This window comes from Rattus norvegicus, chromosome 11 (genome assembly GCF_021556685.1).
Source record: "Rattus norvegicus strain SHRSP/BbbUtx chromosome 11, alternate assembly SHRSP_T2T, whole genome shotgun sequence".
Lineage (NCBI taxonomy): Eukaryota > Metazoa > Chordata > Mammalia > Rodentia > Muridae > Rattus > Rattus norvegicus.
Window position 1 is genome coordinate 64,951,006 of NC_141544.1, and position 20,341 is coordinate 64,971,346.

The following is a 20,341-nucleotide window of genomic DNA, read 5'->3' on the forward strand; positions in this document are numbered from 1 at the left end:
TTCTCTCTTTACTTTGTTGGCCAGGTAGTACATGATTTTGTCCCACCATGTTATGCTACCACAGGCTGGAGGGGATAGAACCAAGTGAGAATGGCCTTAAATTTTAAATTATGATCCAAAGTAGTTTTTTTAAATGTTGATTAAATCACGTATTTTGTACAGTGATAGAAAAATGACCAATCCATTTTTGCATGATGATCGTATGTCTGGCAACTTTACTAGGTTTACTTAGCACCTTTGTTTAGCTTCTTTAGTGATTTGATAGTTTTTCTCTGGATAAATCATGATATCTCTAAACAGGGACAATACTTTGCTATTTGGGTGCCTTCTACATATTGCTCTTGTCTGGTTGTTCTGGCTAAGACTTCTAGTATCACATTGTTAAAATGGTGAGTGGTTGGGGTTGGGGATTTAGCTCAGTGGTAGAGCGCTTGCCTAGCAAGTGCAAGGCCCTGGGTTCGGTCCCCAGATCCGAAAAAAAAAAAAAAAAAAAAAGAAAAAAAATGGTGAGTGATCATAGATGACTTGTTCCAGATCATGAATAATATACTGTCAGATTTTCCTCAACAATTGACTAGAGGTTTTCCACATAGCTTTTTAAAATCAAGGTACATTTCTTTTGCACATAATTCATTGAATGTGCTTATCAGGACTGAATGTTAGACTTTATTGAATACTACATCTTGTATATATTGAAATGATCATATGATTTATGTCTTCTGTGTTATTGAAGGCATGCATGGCATCAACAGATTTACACGCAGTGAACCAACCCTATATTCCTATAATAAATTCTGCTTGATTGTTGTATTGGCCATTTTGTGTATTAGGTTTTTTTGAATCTATATTATCAGGGACGCTGCCTTTTATGGCTTTATACATTTGGTGATATCCTTATCCTTATCTGCCTTTGTTATCAAGGTTGTGGTGGCTTCATTGGCTGAGTTCAGGAGAACTCATTCATTTTCATCATTTTGGGGGGATAGTTAAAAATTAGTGTTAATTCGTCTTTAATAGTTTCACAAAATTCACCAGTGAAAATACCGGTTCCAGGTTTCTCTTTTTTGTTGATACATTTTATTAAATGACTCAATTTTATAACTTACTATTGGCCTACTCAAGTTTTTTAATATTATCTCCATAGAATAATTTTGGTGAACATATGTGCTCATAAAGTTATTTCATTTAAAATTTCAAATGTGTTGATATGGAAATAATTCATAATAGTCCTTAATGATCCTATGTTTTATTTGTATCATCCATAATGGCATCTTCACAGTAGAATAATTCCTAGGGCCTAGGCAGGCAGAATATCTCAGGATAGGACACTCAGCTACTTGATAAACCTGTATGTTTGAAGAAAATGACTTGATTGATTCTCTGGACCTTGCCAAGCTGCTATGAGAGGCTGTAGGAGTTTAAACAGAATCTCTGTCTGCAAGACCATGGTACGTAGTGTATCCAAAGTGATTGTTGCTGAGTAAGATACACCGGGCAGTCTGTTTCTCTGAGTCAGTGCAATAGGGTGCATTCATTGCTATCTGAGTAAACAGGCTCATGGCAAGCTAGCTTCTCCAACAAAATATCAATCCAGTCAAAGCTCTGAAGGGAAAGGCGATTGCAAATAAGACTGAAACACAGGAGAACAATAGGGCCAAGGAATCTTATACTGTGTGTTTTTAAGCATAGGAAAGAGCCTCTAAGTGAGAATCCTTGATAAAAAACAGGAAGGTATATGGAGTGATGGTATAAAGGGATAAGACTCAGATACAGAGGGCGTATTTATGAAAAGTTGGTTTTGCTTGAGAGAAAAGATAGAGGATTCTATATTGTTTGAAGCAGGCGGCAGATGGTTTTTAAATAATGAGACTGGAAAGCACCACAAAGGAAACACAATCATTTTTCAGCAGCAAATCATGCCAGGTGGGGTTCTCACTGTGAATTCCTGGATAAGCACAGGTAAAGATGCCTCGGTCATAAAGCCCCTCACCCCATCTGTTATTCACTAGTGGTTGATCTCCTCTCTCACGCTCCTTGCCTGAATTTGCAACATCTTTCCTGAGTCCAGAAAATTCTACAGCATTTCTAGTTTTAGAATTGAATGGAACTGGATAGAGTTTGGCTGAGGTAGGTGCATTGGGAAACTTAATTTGTATGAATGAACATATCCGTTTGTCAAAATGAGTGAAACTTAGATGTTTCTGAAAGTGAAAACTTATTCACCAAACTAGCACTTTTACATCGTCTCTCTAAAGTCTTAGCTGATTCAACACTTAGCTAATTTAACACTAAATTGTTGGTGTTGATGTACAAACAGTTATTTTGTAAAAAAAACGTCAGATTCATTATTGCTCAGTTAGTTATGTTGTGGTTTGCCCTGGAATTATCTGTATTTTGATGCTAATTCCACTGCCCCAAGGACAGCTGCCTAGTCACTGTTCAGGAATCAGGTGACTTCACCAGAACCTTCTCCCTATTGAATTTGTAAAATACAGGTAAGGGGCAGGTACAGGATAGAATGAGGCCTGTCATTGGATGAGAAGGAAGGATGGGCGGGAGAGAAGTTTGAAGGAAGAGGAGGAGACTGGAACGGAAAGGAGGAAGAGACAGGAGGGAGAGGGAGAGAAGCGGTGGCAGGAGAATATGGCGGGTGACATTAAGATTCTGATCTGTGTAATTATAGGTTGTTATTAATGTTCTGAAGGGATGGATGGTACTGGGCTTTGTATGTTTAGGTGGGCAATTATATCTTACCAATTGGGCCAAGGGTTATTGTGTTGTGTGTTCTTTCATGTGTAGATTTAAGTGTAATGGAGTGTGGGGCGGCTGGTCTGGGCCGCCACAGAGTTGGGATGTGTGCTTCTGGCAAGATATCCAGCAGATATCTTGGGGCACTGAGGTGCTGGACCTAGGGGGATAAAAGACAGACATACTTTTTTTTTATTGTTTATATTTTACAAAAATGAGTTACTTTGAAGTTACTTCACTGTTTTATAGGCTTATTTCTATAATCCTCGTGAAAACAGAAATTGGCTCTTTTTTTTTTTTTTTTGTTCAAAAGAAATAAGATTTCCTGAAGGGTCAAATAGGCAGCCCCACTCTGTTCTGGTGGAGCAGAAATCTCTTATGTTTGTAAAATGATGCTTCAGTTGAAAATCAGTATTTTCTTTTTTATTGTTTATATTAAAAGGAAACAGGAACTTTAAGGCAAATAGGCAAATGTACTTTTTTTTTTTTTTTTGGTTAGAAACCTTTTATACACAACATAAGGTGCGTTCAACTAACTATAAAATTCCAATGGCTCATATCTAATGTTTGTAGCTTCAGATTAAATGTTACTTGCACTATTATCAAGCACACGAATGCCTCTTTATCCTGGTAAAAGATAACATGACTTCCTCCTGCATTTTGCTGCGATACAAGAGGAGAGGGGTTGTTTTGTCTTTTTCTATACTTTGTTATATAGAAAAATACAAGATCTAGTTCCTGGGCCAGAAAAGCTTTAGGTATTTTTTCTTCACTGATTAATTTTAATTTGGTGTCACTTCTAAACACCTGGAGACATCTGAGGACTCATTTCAAGGTGATTTAAATGTATGGCTTAACTAACTGTCTACAAGTAGGAGGTTCAGAACAGCTAGGAGAATGGACTCAGAAGTTATAGGATCTATATATCTCATTGGTCTGTTCTATTATCTATCTCCTGTTGACTTTGAACTATTTACTTATCCCCTCAAACCTGTTATATGGGTACTGCAGCTCACTAAATTTGAGGCTTAGACAACTGAGTCAGGGAGCAAAGCAACACGTTACTGTAGGCATCCTCCTAAGAGCAGACTCTTTCAGTCTCATTGTTCAAAGAGTGGTTGTTGTTTTTCAAACTGATTTCAGACATTTATTTTGGGGGAACGAGCTGTGCAAGATATTGAACATCGATTCCACTATACATCATTAATCTCTTAGACTCAAAGTTATAAGTAGGGAAGGGTGATTATGTTAGGCATTGTGGTCATGGTTCCACACTCAAACATCTTAGAATGATAGTTGGCTTCTTATTTTTAAGAAACTTGAAACTTTCTGGCTGGCTTGCACCTCTCACCACTGACCCTGCTCTACCCCAGGGTGTCCACAAACTTTTCCTTTTCTAAGTTTGGAGTTTCCTTTTCTAAGTTTGGAGGACTCCAAGACCTGCCGTGAGCCAGCCTTGGCCATCTCAGTTACCTTTCATGAGCATCTCAATTCTCCAGTTAGCTGGGAATGGTCACATCCTACACAGGACTGGACAGAGGAATTCTGCTAGCACAGAAGCAAAGGGACGGTGATGCTATGTTTCACATTGTCCTTAGTTTACCCTTTTCACACTTGTAAGTTGCTTTTGAATGGTTGCCTGTTGTGATCTTAGTCGCAGGCTGGCTTCCCTTATCAGTCGTTAAAATAGTACTGGCGCACCCGGTGTAAGTGTAAGCCTGACTTCCTCATTAGCTCCTATGCACTTCATATGAATTTTAAGGATGGTTGTGATAAGTCCCTTCTACATCTTGCCAGCATTTTCTCTTCCATGTGGCTGCTTCATGGCATCACTTAAGATTTATGTTTCCGTACGGCTGCTGCTTTGTTCTCTTTTCGGTTAGAATATCTAACCCTCCTCTCTCTTTTCTGTTCTTCCTTCTGGGTCATTTTCTCCTTGTTCTTCAAAACGGATGCTTTGAAAGCCTTTTCTAAGTACCCTACCCCAGCAGGCTCTCCTGTTAGATTGCACCCTGTGAGGGCTCTTAGTGCTGCTCATCTTTCGGTATCGTGATTTATTTCTTTCATAATCCACCTGTCTTTTGGCACTAGACCGAGCTTTTTTGAGATTAAGAACTGTCTGGCTCATCCGTGTAGAGTTTACGACCCGTGGGTGATGTTCAGCTTGTATATTTTTAATGGTCCAAAAGATGTCAGATTTGCTGTGTGACAAAAACTCAGTCTTGTCTCTTAGGAAGTCAGGATAAATGTGATGTACTTGTTCTTGTACCTTAGAATCTTACCATTTTTCCAACTCTAACATAGGAAGGGATTGTGAATACAACACAGGGCTACAGACACAAAGCTTTATAAACAAAAGTTATTTGGCAGAATTGACCCTGGGTGCTACAGAAATCTCACTGGCACAAAGCAAATACGATAACCACTGTACTTTAGAAGTGATTCACTGAGCTGGGCCAGTAGTTTTTCTTTTCTTGTGTACCAGGCCGTCAGGTTAGCAGCAGCATTAAATCCTAAGGAGAGGAAGTCACTAATCCAAGTGTACATAGGCAGAAGTGCTCGCTGAAAGTAGTCTGCCATAAAGCATCACGGGAAGGAAGGTCCAGGCCATACACACAGCTAGGACCGAGTCTTTTCAAGATTGGTTTGAGCTTGCTCTGTACCCCAAATCTTTGGTTTTGATGTTCAGTTACAGTTCGTCCAGACTAACACACCTCAATATGGAGATTTACGGAGGAGTTTCCTATTGCCTGTCGAAGAGAGGACACAGGGCTTAAATCAATTACACTCACACTGGGAATGAGGTGCACTGGGCCTAGCTCTCAGCATTCCATAGATGTATCTGTATGTAATGCCTTTGGCCAGCATAGGATGAAATGCTGATGTGAGAATTAGGTGGCAAAAGTAAAGAATCCCGGGAAGCAACCTGTGTCAGAGTGGCCTGACTCCTCACCGACCACATAGTGCTGAGCCTCCTCTTTGACACTACATGTAGGATTTGGGACTGTTTGTCACTTCAGTGGAAATCCTATGTCTGCACTATAAGGCCCAAAGTTTTTTTAATATGTAAATGAATTTCTGAATTTTGTAAAATTAAAGGAATCCACCCAGAGTGTAGGTTTCTGAGGAGGGGAGAGGCAAGACTGGTACTGAATATGTGAACCAACTACTGTTTTTCTGAGCCTCCTTTCTTGTGCTACCCAAGTCTATAATATAATATCCCACGTCTCCAATGCTAATTCCTTGAAAATGACCAGAGATCTTCAAGAAACTCTAGCCACTTCTAGGATGCTACAATACCTTTTCAGTCTTTTGTCATTATCTTTCTTACAGTTTACCTGAGAGCAGATTTTTTAATTCCTCTTTTTTGTAACCTGCTTTTATTTAGCCTTCCCTAAAACTGCACCCTATTCAGCTTCCTTGCTGCAGAAATGCTGTTTGTTCTCGTCTTTCTACAAAATTAAAATTCTGTTACATACGGCTCTGTTAAATTATTCAATGAGCTCAGAAGAGCAGCAGTGCACAGATAGGAGGAGACCTTGGCTTTGCCCACGAGTTTAGTGTGCCGTTGGCATTATTGACATGTTTTAAAGGGGGAGAGGTTACTCTTTTTAAGAAGTTTTAGGCTTCACATTTGTACACACTCAATACTTCTCCTAATGGAGTCTTCCTCAATTGTTTCCTGCTTTTATGTGCTTGACAAGGTGCCTGCTGTCTATTTTGTTCCCCATGATGATTTCCTTTGTCTGTTTCTCTTCCTGTGATTTTACAGCATCCTCCCTAAAAACAAAAAAGAAAAGCCCATTCTGACTGACTATTTCCTTCTTATACACAACCCTGCAGTGGAGGGTTGTATAATTGACCTCTTTTCCCCAAGGCAGCATCTCATGCATGATTAGAATCAAAACTGGGAAATGGTCCTTAAAGGCACGGAAGCCATGCCTGGATTCTCTCAGGCTACTGTCTCTTATCCAAGAGCTTTGCCTTGAGTTTTGCTTCAGTGTCCCAACCTTACCTGAGAGGAGATCTGTGAGCAAGCAGCCTTAGTGATCCTAAGGAAGGATCCTAGTAAGGAAGTGCCCATAAGGAAGTGAGGGCAGTGAAGGGTGAGGCAGAGATAGAAGGGAGACAAGGGTGTGACTTCAGGGCAAGGCCCAGCTTTCAGGCTGGCAAGCTCTGGACTGCAGGTGTTTTGCATTAAACCTACCACTGCAGTAGGCTGTGGAGAAACCATTGAATCCCAGGCCTACTGCTTCTACCATCCAGTCGCTGTTTTTCTGAAGAACTTTGCAATTATAGAACAGGCAGTAGCAGTCAGATAATTCACATAGGAAAGCTAAATTGATTGAAGCAATTGTAAAGGACCTGGGCAGACCATTAACTGCCTGCTAATTAGAAAAAGATCAGAAATTAAATGAGTACCTGTCCTGCTAAGGGTTTCTATTACTGTGATAAAACATCATGACCAGAAGCAAATTGGGGAGGAGAGGGTTTCTTTGGCTTCTCTTAGTCATGTCCATTGACTGTGAACGAAGGAAGCTAAGGCAGGAACCTGGGGGCAGGAACTGAAGCAGACACCAAAGAAGATGCTGTTTACTGGCTTGTCCCCCCTGCCTGCTCAGCCTGCTTTCTTATACACCCTGCTCAGGTGGTGCTACCACAGTGAACTGAGCCTCCCACACCAATGTCAGTCAAGAAAATGGACCACAGGCCAATCTGGTGATGTATATTTTCTCAATTGAAGTTTTTCTTCCCAAATAACAATAGTTTGTGTCAAGATGACAAAAGCAAGCAAGCAAACAAAAAAAAAAAAACCAAAAAACAAACATAAAACAAGACAGAAGTTTTTAAAAATAGGTATTTTGTCGTACTCAATTTACCAAGCACACTTGGTATTTACTTTCTTGGGTCCTTAACGGATTGGAAGTTGATCAAGTAAAACAAACAAAACAAAACAAAACTAAGAAACCCCAGGTCTCAGTTCAACTTCTACATTTCTGTATGCCATCAGAAGACCTCGACTCACCTAGAAAGACCAAAGTCAACAGATCCTTTCATGAGTCCTCCATTGTGGGAGCTGCAGCAACTCCAGTCTAGACCTGACTCAGAGAGACTCACAGAGACTCTGGTCCCCCACCTCCATAATAATGCAACATATCTTGTCATTAATGTTCCATATACTAGGGCTAGAGTGATGGCTAGTCAGTTAAGAGTTCATCCCGCTGTTTGTCCAGAAGACCCAAGTTTGATTCTCAGCACACACATCAGGGACCTTACAACCACCTATAACTTCAGTCCTGGATGGACTCTGTGTCCGCTTGCATTCCTGTGTGTGCAGACACACACTAGTACACACACACACACACGCACACACACACACACACACAAACTTAAAAATAATACATGGAACTTTTTTAAAGAGTGAATCATAGTATCTTGCTTCCTTAGTAGCTGTCCCAAGAGGTCAGGTGTACTACCAGAAAGAAAATAGGAGTGTCATTGATCATAGGAAAATTTTGACTAGTAGACTATTCTGTAAAGGTACTCTGGTCCTTAGAGCTTGCAGCTTAAAAAGTGGCTGTTTGCTTTGCTGGTTGGCAATATGGCGACCATCATCTTGTATCTAGTATCTGTTCTTGTTTCAATCCTTTTCTTCCATCCTCGATGCTCTACAAGGATACCTCTATTCCTTCCAGGATGTCTCAGCACAGACTCTTAGTCTGGTTTCCCAAACCAAACAGGGATCTCAACCAATAGATCCAAAGGCAATAGTGGTACCCCCTAGAGAGCCAGACTTTTAATTTCATCTATGAATCCCCAATGTGGTGGAGTTTTGTTGTAAAACATCAGGGGAGATATTTGCATAAAGAGAAAGCAACTCTATCCCCCATTCTTTTGTTCTTATTCTGTCTCAACAAAGTCAATGCTATTAAAAATCTAAGTAGATGATCAGGAGAAATCCCCAGGATGCTGCAAAGAGTTTTCCTTCTGTTTCCATTTGTTTTACAAATTGACTCAGCGCCATGGACCCTGTGGAGAGACAAATTTTAAGAAGTGCAGGGGGTTGGGGGGGGGGAGGAAGTAGCCTGGAATTGACTTTTCCTCAAAGGAACTCAGAAGGTAGAAGGGGCCCAGAGACGTGTGGTGTACAGCTCCCTTGCAGAACAGAGCCATTGACGTGTGCTGTGGTTTCAGCTGGCTGGAAACCAGGATTAGCTTTATGTTGGTAATGTACAGTTTCAAGACTCTGACCTGACCCCAGAGTGATGTGTGGCACCACTGTCATTTGGTAGTGACAGCTCCTATCACTTTGGTCTGTAGCTGTTATGATGAGCACAGGGCTAACTGTTCTCTCACCCTTATGCTACCATTGTCGAAATAGCCTTTGGCTTTTTCCTTTGACTGATTACCTTTAGCATCTGGATTCCTTTTGCTCATCTTCTTTACAGAAGCTGGTTTCTGCTTTTCTCCCTCACATCTGGAATCTGGCCAGAGTATACCAGAGCAAGCTGCTTCTAACATTTGAACCCTTTTGTCAGTGTGCTGATTACAACTTGGACAACCAGTTCCATCCAAGGTAGAAGCTTTCTGCAGCTTTGAGGGGGAAAAAATAAATGTCTAAAAATAAAACCTAGGCATAAAAATAGGGCCAAATACTCATTAACTGCCTCACTTCGCTGAATGCTGAACCGATTTCTACAGTGTTAAATCAAGCTTTTGTGTACTTTCTTCATGGTATTTTATCTTGGATGATAAGTAGGTTACTGTAATTAGTCACTTTATTGAAAATACAGGAATTAAATTGTCTCGAGGACCCAATTTTCAGCTCATGCTTAGGCTGACCCTTGGAGTGGAGTACTAGTGTTCATGAGTCTTTGAGAATATACATTATGGGCTACTGTGGGGAAGGTTGAAGGAGTCAGATCATAGAGAGCTCAATGTACAGGGAGAAGAATTTAAATCTTACTCTTGGTTGTGAGAAGCCACTGTCAGATTTAATTAGGGGAATATCACAGAATGACTTAGATATTTGAAAATATGGTTCTTGCCTGTTGTGTTGACAGTGAGCTATAAGGAGGCAAGGGTAATAATCATCCAGATGCCTGTTTTTAGATCTCAGCATAAGAGGTGGTAGTGCTTTGGAGCAGTGTGAAGACAATGGAGTAAGGGAGAGGCAGACAAGAGACAAGTCAATGACTTGATATGGGGCTTGAGGATGTGGAAGAAACAAGCTTAATATCTGGCTTAAAGAAGTGGGAGAATTTCGTGTCAGTTACTGAAGTGAGTACTTGAGGGAGCACATGATCATTCTTACTGTTTAGCTTTGAAGAGTGTGGAGTGCAAAACAATCAGAAGGGAAAGGCACTTATCAAAGGCTCATGCTGACTTAGTGATGTCTGTAGAATAATGACTCATGCTAAACCACCTTGACTCCATGGACATGTTCCAGAATCTTGGTGCAAAAGGAATCTAGAACAGATTCTTGTACAGAGGGGCTGGATAGAGAAAGTAGAAAGCTTGGGAACATTCTCTGTTTCTTCATAATCAGGGCAAGCTGAAGAACCACCATAAAAGGACCAAGGGTCCAGTGAAAAGAAAAGTAACAGAACTCAGTACTGTGAAGCCAGAGCAGAGTCTTCCATGGGGAGCTAGTAGTCAACTGTGCTGACAGTATTCAGGGGCTGAGTAAGATTACAAATGATATCATATGGAAGTTCTTGGTGACAGTGACAAAGGCCAATCTTGATATGGCCTACAAACAGAAATACAGAGTAAGTTAAGGGAAGCCTGCTAAAGGAAAATGAAGACAGTTACTTAGGGAATTCTTTTAAGGATTAGTGACGCTAGCTTATACTCAACAAAACTGGAAAGTCTGGATGAAATGGACAATTTTCTAGACAGATACCATGTACCAAAGTCTTATCAGGATCCAATAAACCATCTAAGCAGTCCCATAACTCCAAAAGAAATAGAAGCAGTTATTAAGTCTCCCAACCAAAAAAGCCCAGGACCAGATTCGTTTCGTGCAGAACTCTATCAGACCTACATAGAAGACCTAATACCAATACTGTCCCAATTATTCCACAAAATAGAAACAGAAGGAACACTACCCAATTATGCTTATACATAAACCACACAAAGATCCAACAAAGAAAGAGAACTTCGGACCAATTTCCCTTATGAATATCAATACAAAAATACTCAGAAGATGGAAAGACCTCCCATGCTCATGGATTGGCAAGATTAATATTGTAAAAATGGCCATCTTGCCAAAAGCAATCTACAGATTCAATGCAATCACCATTAAAAATTCCAACTCAATTCTTCATAGAGTTAGAAAGAACAATTTGCAACTCATTTGGAATAACAAAAAACCCAAGATAGTGAAATCTATCTTCAAGAACAAAAGAACTTCTGGGGAAATCAATGTTGGGATTTAAATCTTGTCCCAGGTCCAGAGAGAACACACCAAACCAAAATGGTACCACATGGAAAAGGTTTAGTAAGAGAAGAGGAAAGGACAGGAAAGGAACAAAGGAGGCCTACAATGGGCACATGGAGGGAAGTGGGGGAGGGGAATGGGGAGAGAAGGGACAAAGGGGAAGAGGGCACAAGAGTAGAGAAGAGAAGAGTAAGAGCAAGAGAGAGAGGAGGGAGTAAGCAGTCCCTTATATAGTGTCAGGCACAGCTGACTGTTGCTAGGCAACTGTGGGGCAGAGCATACCTGGCTATTGCCAGGTAGCTGTGGTAGCTTAGACAGACTACCAACAATCACCATCCCTGACCTCAAGATGTATTACTGAGCAATAGTCATAAAAACTGTATGGTATTGGTACGGAGACAGGCAGGTAGATAAGGGGAATAGAATTGAAGACCCAGAAATGAACCCACACACTACGGTCACTTGATGTTTGACAAAGGAACTAAAACCATACTGTGGAAAAAAGATAGCATTTTCAACAAATGGTGTTGGTTCAACTGAACATCACCATGTAGAAGAATAAAAATTGACCCGTTCTTATCACCCTGTACAAAGCTTAAGTACAAGTGGATCAAGGACTTCCACAGAAAACTAGATACACTCAAACTAATAGAAGAAAAAGTGGGGAAGAGCTTGAATACATGGGCACTGGGGAAAATTTCCTGAACAGAACATCAATGGCTTATGCTCTAAGATCAAGAATCGACAAATGGGACTTCATAAAGTTACAAATCTTCTGTAAGGCAAAGGACACTGTCATTACAACAACCAACAGATTGGGAAAAGATTTTAACCAGTCCTATATCTGATAGAGGTCTAATATCAAATATATACAAAGAATTCAAGAAGTTAGACTCCAGAAAACCAAATAAACCTGTTAAAAATGGGGTACAGAGCTACACAAAGAATTCTCAGCTGAGGAATATTGAATGGCTGAGAGACACCTAAAAAATTGTTCAACATCCTTAGTCATTAGGGAAATGCAAATCAAAACAATCCTGAGATTCTACCTCACACCAGTCAGAATGGCTAAGATCAAAAACTCAGATGAGAACAGATGCTGGAGAGGATGTGGAGAAAGAACACTCTTCCATTGTTGGCAGGATTGCAAACTGGTACAACCGCTCTGGAAATCAGTCTGGAGGTTTCTCAGAAAATTGGACATAGTACTACCCGAGGACCCAGCTATACTACTCCTGGGCATATACCCAAAAGATGCTCCAAGATATAACAAGGACACATGCTCCACTGTGTTCATAGCCCGAAGCTGGAAACAACCCGAATGTCCTTCCACAGAGGAATGGATATAGAAAATGTGGTCCATGTACACACTGGAGTACTACTCAGCTATCAAAAACAATGACTTCATGAAATTCTTAGGCAAATGGATGGAACTAGAAATATCATTGTGAGGGAGGTAATGCAGTCACAAAAGAACACACACTGTATGCACTCACTGATAAGTGGATATTAGCCCAAAAGCTTAGAATACCCAAGAAACAATTCACAGACCATATGAAGATCAAGAAGAAAGAAGACCAAAATGTGGATGCTTCAGTCCTTCATGGAAGGTAGAACAAAATACAGGTGGAAATACAGGGACAAAGGGTGGAACATCGACTGAAAGAAAGGTCATCTATAGACTGCCGCACCTGGGGATCCGTCTCATATGCAGCCACCAATCCCAGTCACTATTTCTGATGTCAAGAAGTTCTTGCTGACAGGAGCCTGATATAGATGTCTCATGAGAGGCTTTGCCAGACCAAGACAAATACAGAGACAGATGCTTACAGCCAACCATTGAACTGAGAAAGGGGTCCCCACTGGAGAAGTTAGAGAAAAGACTTAAGGAGCTGAAGGGATTTGCAGCCACATAAGAACAGCAATACTAACCAACCATAGCTCCCAAGGACAAAACCGCTGTCCAAAGAGTATACATGGACAGACCCATGACTTCAGTTGCATATGTAGCAGAGGATGGCTTTGTTGGGCACCAATGGGAGGAGAAGCCCTTGGTCCTGCCAAGGCTGGCCACCCCCCCAGTGTAGGGGAATGTCAGGGCAGGGAGGCAGGAATGGGTGGGTGGGTGGGTGGATTGGGGAACACCCTTATAGAAGAAGGGGGCATGGACGGGAAACAGGGAAAGGGGATAACATTTGAAATATAAATAAAAAATATCCAATAAAAAATAAAAATTAAATTAAAAGGAAAAAAGGATTAGTGAAGCTAGAAATAGGTAGATATATATCCATCCATCATCCATATATACATGCATACATACATGCGTACATGCATACATACATACATATTGATAAAATACTCATAAAAATAAAATAAAAATAATAAATCTTTAAAAAATAAATTTCTAGCTACTAATATTCTCATTCACAGATTGTCATTGTGATATAGTATATATTAGTATCTTCCACATGTAGGTATATCTGTAAGATGAAATGCATCTTATTTTAATAAATAGTACAATTTTATAAAAGTTTTCATTTTACCAAATATTCTAGCTCTTGCTTTGAAGGGATGGAAGCTAATAGTCCTGTTATATATGCTGACGTCATTTATATTTTAACATTTATTTTTTCTTTATTGCTTTTCTAATTATTAAGCAAATCTACTTTAATAAAATACAAACAAGCTTAACAGAAAATGAACACATTTTAATAGAAAATCAGAAAATGAGTCAAGTTGAAGAAACTCTGCAAAAGTTGCAAATTTAATTATTTCCTTCTAGCATTTAAAACGTGATATTGAAACTATAAATTATGCTATCGGATTTTGTTTTGATGGAGGAGTCTAATTTAAATTTTTAGAATAATTCTAACCATTCTAAAATTTTTATATCTTACGGCATATTTGAAGCACATTCTCAATTGTAGAACCGCCAAATGGTTCTTTAAAATCTTCTAGCGATTTTAAGACAAATTATAGGCTATTCTTAAAGACACTGTTTCTCAAAGATAAAAAATTAACTGTAATCCCATCATTCAAGAAGAATCAGTTCTATTTTATTTGGAACTATGTCGTGTGTGGACAAGGAGCTAATCATCTGTGTTAGTAACTTGTCTGTCTGTAGCTGTGATAACACACGAAGAGCAGAAGCAATTTTTGGAAGAAAGATTGTATTTGGACTTGCATTGCCTTGGGGGATAAGTGCTCAACATGTTGGGAAGGCAAGGCAACAGGTGGCAGGGGCAAGGAGCTGAGAGATCATTGACCAGAAGAACAAAAGGGGGCAGTGAGGGGAGAGTAGGACCAGACCATAAATTCTCAAAGTCCATATTCTATCTGAGTGACATCTGCATCTTCCTCTAGCAAGGCCACATCAAGTAAACCTCAGCAAGAAAAAAGGACCACCAACAAGGAACTGAGGGTTCGAATACACGACCATATGCAACATTTCACATTCAAACAGAGACACTCGGAGCTCCCCGGCCCCCATTTTAACAGCAGCCTTGTGGGTTACACTAAGGTTGGTGCTATGCTTTGGCTCTTTTTATATGTGATAATAAACAATGTCATAGTTATCACTGGCATTTAATATTGAATTGAATTTGGTTTTAGTCTATTTTACTATAAGGCAATGTATTCATGCTGTAGAAAGCTTTATAAATAACAGCTATTGTCTAGAGAGCCTCTGTAGGATCACTGCCAAATCCCTATTCATTCAACAGCCATTTATCAGCGACTAACGTACAGCACACTCAGGTCTCAATGTGACGTCAACCCTCTACATTAATATCATAATGTAGATGTGGTGATGGATCCTGCTAGTGTCCTCAAAAACGTGTGCTCTTAGAAAACAAACAAGCAAACAAACAAACAAAACCAGGAACATGGTATTTAAGGTTGTATTATAACTGGATTTTCTCCAATAATGCAGGACGAACTTCTATGCCACTGAATTTATATAATAGTGTGTGTAATGGCTATGACAAATTATCTGTGTGCCTGTATAATAAAGTAATCTCCTGGAGCCAGGCACTGTAGTTCTTCTCAATCCTCTTTTGTAGTTACAATCCATGACATTTTCCCCCTCCCCTCTGCAGCACAGTTAACACAGTTAACATGAGCTCTGCGAGACATGAAGGCACATTTCGTCTCTGTTATCACATTGTCCCCTCATGGATCTCAAGGTAACTGCTTTTGTAATCCGGGTGTTAGTTATTTGTATCATCTGAGATTAACAGTAACAGAAAAAGTAGATTGACTATAGCCTGTGTATTTGTGCATTCTTTATCCAAACTGCTTCAAGAGCTAAAACGTTTTGAGCGGTGATGTGATTCCACGGGTGGGATAGTCCACAGCTGGCCTTGTGTGCCAGGACACAGGGAAAACACAGACCAAAAGAGTGAAACTGAAAATTACCATTAGGTTATGTGTGTAATGTATAGGTGGGTGTAAATGAGTGGTACTTAGTTTTGGGTCATATTCCTAAGTCATCTCATTGTGTATGTTCAAATATTCTGAATTTAAAAAGGTCCAAACCAGCTTTATCTCCTCAGCACTGGGGGATTTCCTGGGTGATTGGTTTGTTGATGAGCAGACACAGCAGGCTAGAAGTGTTCCTTTGAGTTAAAAATCGTGTTTTCTTCCATGGTTTCACTTAAAGCTCTTTCTATTATGTTGTCTACTACTAAAGTCACTAGAAATTTGGTACCATTTCAGAGTAGAAGTTTGGTACCTCAGCTTGACAGATTTTCAAGGTTACATCACAGAGATTCTTTATATTTTAAGCCATCATTAACATTTTTATTTTAGAGAACGCCATTGAGATAAAGTGTTTTCATAAGCATCAGATCTTAGAAGGCTTATCACACAGTTAAAAGAGCCAGCAATAATTAGCATCAGAGCAGAACTATACTAAAGTCCCTTACGAATTGAGTCAGTTTATGGATAGAAATAAAATTTAGAACCTTCAGTTCAATAGGATAGCTGAACTATCACACTAGCCAAAATCAAAAGTTTAGACCTCTTACAAATTTAGAGAAGGTTTTATTATACAAATAAATTTTTGGTAAATGTATCACACACACATATAGTAGCAAAACGTTCTTTTTATTGAAAATAATTTGTATACAATATATTTTTATCACAAGTCCTCCTCTTTCCCCTCTTCTCACATCCTCCTCACATTCCTATCCATCCAACTCCATGCCTTCTTTCTCTCTCTCTTTAGAAAACAAACTAGAAATAATAATTAAAAAATAAATTTTAAAAAATAAAGAAAAAAGTTGAGTAACACACACACAGACACCATTGAAAACACAAAATCAGAAACCGTATCATAAAGTGAAAGTCCAATAAGGTTAAAAAAAATCTTCAAACAAAACGGTATGAGATAAAAATGAAATTTCCAGAATTGCCACTGATTTCTCTTACATTGTCCATCTGGACAGGGGGGCCTACATTTAAGTGTGGTTAATATATCCATAGAAGAAAACTAATTTTTCCTTTGCAAGCCGTTGTCATTTAGAGATAGCTTCTTGGTTAGGGCGAGGAGCCAGTTTTCCCTTCCCCTCTAAGTATTTTCGTACCAACTAGCTTGGACTCATGAAGGACTTACGCATGCTGCTATTGTTTCTGTGAGTTCGTATGTGTATCAGTTCTGGTAAAAATGGTTATTTTTGTCAGAACAGAGGGGTTTTTTTTTGAATAGTGAGATCATCTGGATGCCAGATTTGCTGCATCTGAACGTAGTGAAACTGGCCTTTGCACACGTGAGCCATATAAACCCTTAACTTTTGTAAATAAATAAGATGTAGATACAAAGCTAGTCAGCTGAACATCACAGGTGCTCATTGAATGTACAGCAATCACTTTAAAATAGCTGCTCACTGAACAATTATATTAAAAACTATAACACAAAAGGATTCTTGAGTGAGTCTTTACTTACTCATTGGTTTTATTTGTTTTAAGTACTTTTATTAATTCCTTGGGAATTTCACACAAGGTATTTTGGCCATAATCACTCTTCCAACTCCTTCCGTACCCCTCTTCTTCTCCTCCGTTCTCACCCAACCTGAAGACGAGGGTTGGGTGATGTCCTGATCTGTGGTTACGACCGTGTGCGATTGGGAGTCATTTTAGTGCTGTGTTCACTTAGCTGACTGTCACTCAGTTATGCAAATAGTAATATTTTCATTACTTGTTTATCAGTGGATGGACATCTAGGCTATTTCCATTTTCTGGCTATTGTGACTGGAGAAGCAAGGAGCACTGAAGCACAAATATCTCCATGGTAAGATACAGTGACCTTTGAGTGTCTTTGCGGAAGTGGTAGAGCTGGAACACAGGGTAGATCTATTTCTAGCTTTCTGAAGAACCTCCACACTGATTTCCATAATGGCTCTACCCGTTTGCACTCATAGCAGCGATGAATAAAATGTTCTCCTCCTTCCATATCCATGCCAGCATTTCCTGACTTATTTTTAAAATCTTGGCCATTCTGATTGGAGTAAAGCAAAATCTCAGGGCAATTTTAATTTGCACTTTTTGAGGTTGAAGGATGCGGAACATATTCTGAACTCCATCTTTTAAAAACTCTCTTTAGTTTTGAAACTTTAGCACTTATTTTCTTGATGTTTACTTTTGTTTTGTTACCTTATTGTATACTAACCCTCAAGATGTTTACCTTGTAAAGATGTTTCCCTTCCTGTAGGCTGCCTACTTTGCTGTACAGAAGTGTTTTGATTTCAGGTTGTTCCGTTTGTCAGTTATTGAAGCAGAGGAGGGAGAGAGCAGAGCAGTTATCAGCCCCCAGTCACTTCTTATCCACTATGCCTTCCATGCTGCTTTCCTAGCACGAGGATGTCTCTCTCATTTGCTGGAGAGACTCTAAGTCTCTCTGGGAGTGTGATAAGGCGTGGAGGAGAAAAACATCCTCAGAGGGTTGGACAAGGTCAAAGGGTATAACAGAGCAACTCCAGCGCCCAGTTGTTCACTCTTAAGCTACATTAACAAAAATCCTAAGTAATTTCTTCCAATGTTCATAATAGAAGGTTCTTTATCATTTTATTATCTTAGAATTCAGAGAAGAAAATCGGACCTACTTTCGCTTTTTTATGATTATTCAAAGAATGGGATGCTGTTTCCAATGCTATGGCAAAGTTAAGTTTTCATTACAAAAATCCTTACTCGTCTTGAGTTGTTTTGATTTTTCTAATCTTTTTACATTCACATAAAACAACAACAAAAATCTGATAAGGCAAGAGGATTATCATTTTATATTTAAGTCTGGAATAATATTCCCCAAATTTCATTTGTCTGACTTATAAGGTATTGTGAGTGTGGCCCTATTGTGGTTTGAATGTGAATTGTCCCTCACAGGTTCGTATGTTAAATGTTTGGCTCCGGCTACTGGTGTTATTTTGAGAGGTTCTGAAAACTTAGGAGATGGGGACTCTAACACATGTTGGAAAATTATTATGTATGTATGTGAGGAGGTACAGAAAAGAAACCACTGAAATGGCTGCTCCATAATAAGATTTAGGTGAAGGATTTTATTGTAAATAAGAGAGAAAAAATACCCAGAGTCATCTGGATGAGTCCAGATCAGGGAGAAAGAGAAGTAGACTGAGCGTGGCCAGGACTGTCTAAGAGAGAAGGGAGAAGAGCAGGAGAAAACAGTGGAGATAGTGAGAGAACAAGAGATACAAAAAGAGCAAGGAGACAACAAAGAGAGAGAATAGGAAGCGGGGCTGGGTGATAATGAGGATGAGTACCTGGCCGAGTTGGAGGAAGGTCCAGAGGCTAGCATAGATTTTGAAATTTATAACAAGGAGTTGTGATTAGAGACTGAAGGAGCCTGGACGCCAGCATGGGTTTTGATATGCAACCACAGGTACATGTCAATAGAGAGCCCCATGTCTCTTCTGCCAAAGGTAAGGGAAATGATTCCTTTTGGTAGATGCGAACTGCTTTCACAAGTGTGCTGGCTTTTATTTAACTATTAGAAATCTTTCTATAATCCAGTGTGAGCTTATTTCTGGATATATGAGACCTAACAGTGTACTACTTAAATATTTTTTGAAAGTGGGTTTTGAGAGTGTGGAGACCCTCTTTGTATAAGGCTCATGCATGGTTTTAGTACGCGTCCTCTAAAATTCTGTCATCACAGGGAGGGAGCAAGCAGATGAACACATTCAAAACATTGTGTCTTTAAGAACAGATAGAAGGCAAACTAGTCCTTACAGACATTATTATTGTTTATCCCACAATATAAAAGTGCCTCCAGTAGAAACAGGAAGCCAGAAGTTTATCAGTGGAGAGAACCTCAACGCTGAATTCAGCAGTGATGTGATGGCCTTACTTTATGTACTTTCTCACTCAGACTATTCTGATTATTTCTTCATGATGCTACATGCATCTGATGGGTGACGTTTTGTTCTCTGTCTGTGGTTTCTATCTACTAGCTGTTTTCTATTTGTCCTTCTACTTCTGTTTGCCTTGTGCATAATAAAGTCCCTTTGTTGAAGCTGAAGGTACAGCTGTTGAAGATCACACTGAACAAGGGATTAGCAGGCAGAAATAGGTCATAATGGAAATCCTAGGGAGTTGTACCTTGCTTTTGTCCCTTTTCCTCTTGTCTGTTTCCTCCAACAGATGCTCCTATCAGTATGATGTCCTGCCTCACTTCAGACTCAGAAACAATAGAGTTATCCAGGATGGACTGAGTCCTACAAAACAATGTGCCCAAATAAATATCTTCTTCCTTAGGTTGCTTTTGATCAGGCGTTCTCTCAGTATGATGAAAAGTAATAAGCGTAATACATACTCTGAAGCCAAAGTCAATGTAGTACTTCATTTCTCTTCTTGGTCTCCGGGCCCATGCCATCTTGGGCTGAGACTAACTTCCGGACTGGTAACAAAATGCTGAACCAAGAATTGTCTTCTCAGTGCTCCACATGCTTATTGACCCAGTAAAACTAATCCTCCCACCCCCCAGTTTTAGGGCCTTGTGGCTCTAGCTAACTTCAAAAACTATTAATATAACAGGAGGTATCAAAGCTGAGTTCCATTACATTTACTCTTTCCTGTACTACAGCAGTGATTTGGAGAGAGACAGACTCTCTCTGTTGTTGGACAAGTGGGTTAAAAGCT

At 39.6% G+C, this 20,341-nt stretch overlaps 1 protein-coding gene across 1 annotated transcript in view; it reads left to right on the top strand.

Annotated features, from left to right (window-relative positions):
* The first annotated feature begins 19,058 nt into the window (after window positions 1-19,058).
* The window catches only part of Hhla2 (HHLA2 member of B7 family), a 57,896-nt gene continuing 56,613 nt past the window's right edge, over window positions 19,059-20,341 (top strand). The window contains 1 exon segment of the mRNA XM_087577258.1: window positions 19,059-19,122. Coding sequence (XP_087433384.1) covers window positions 19,059-19,122 — 64 coding nt within the window.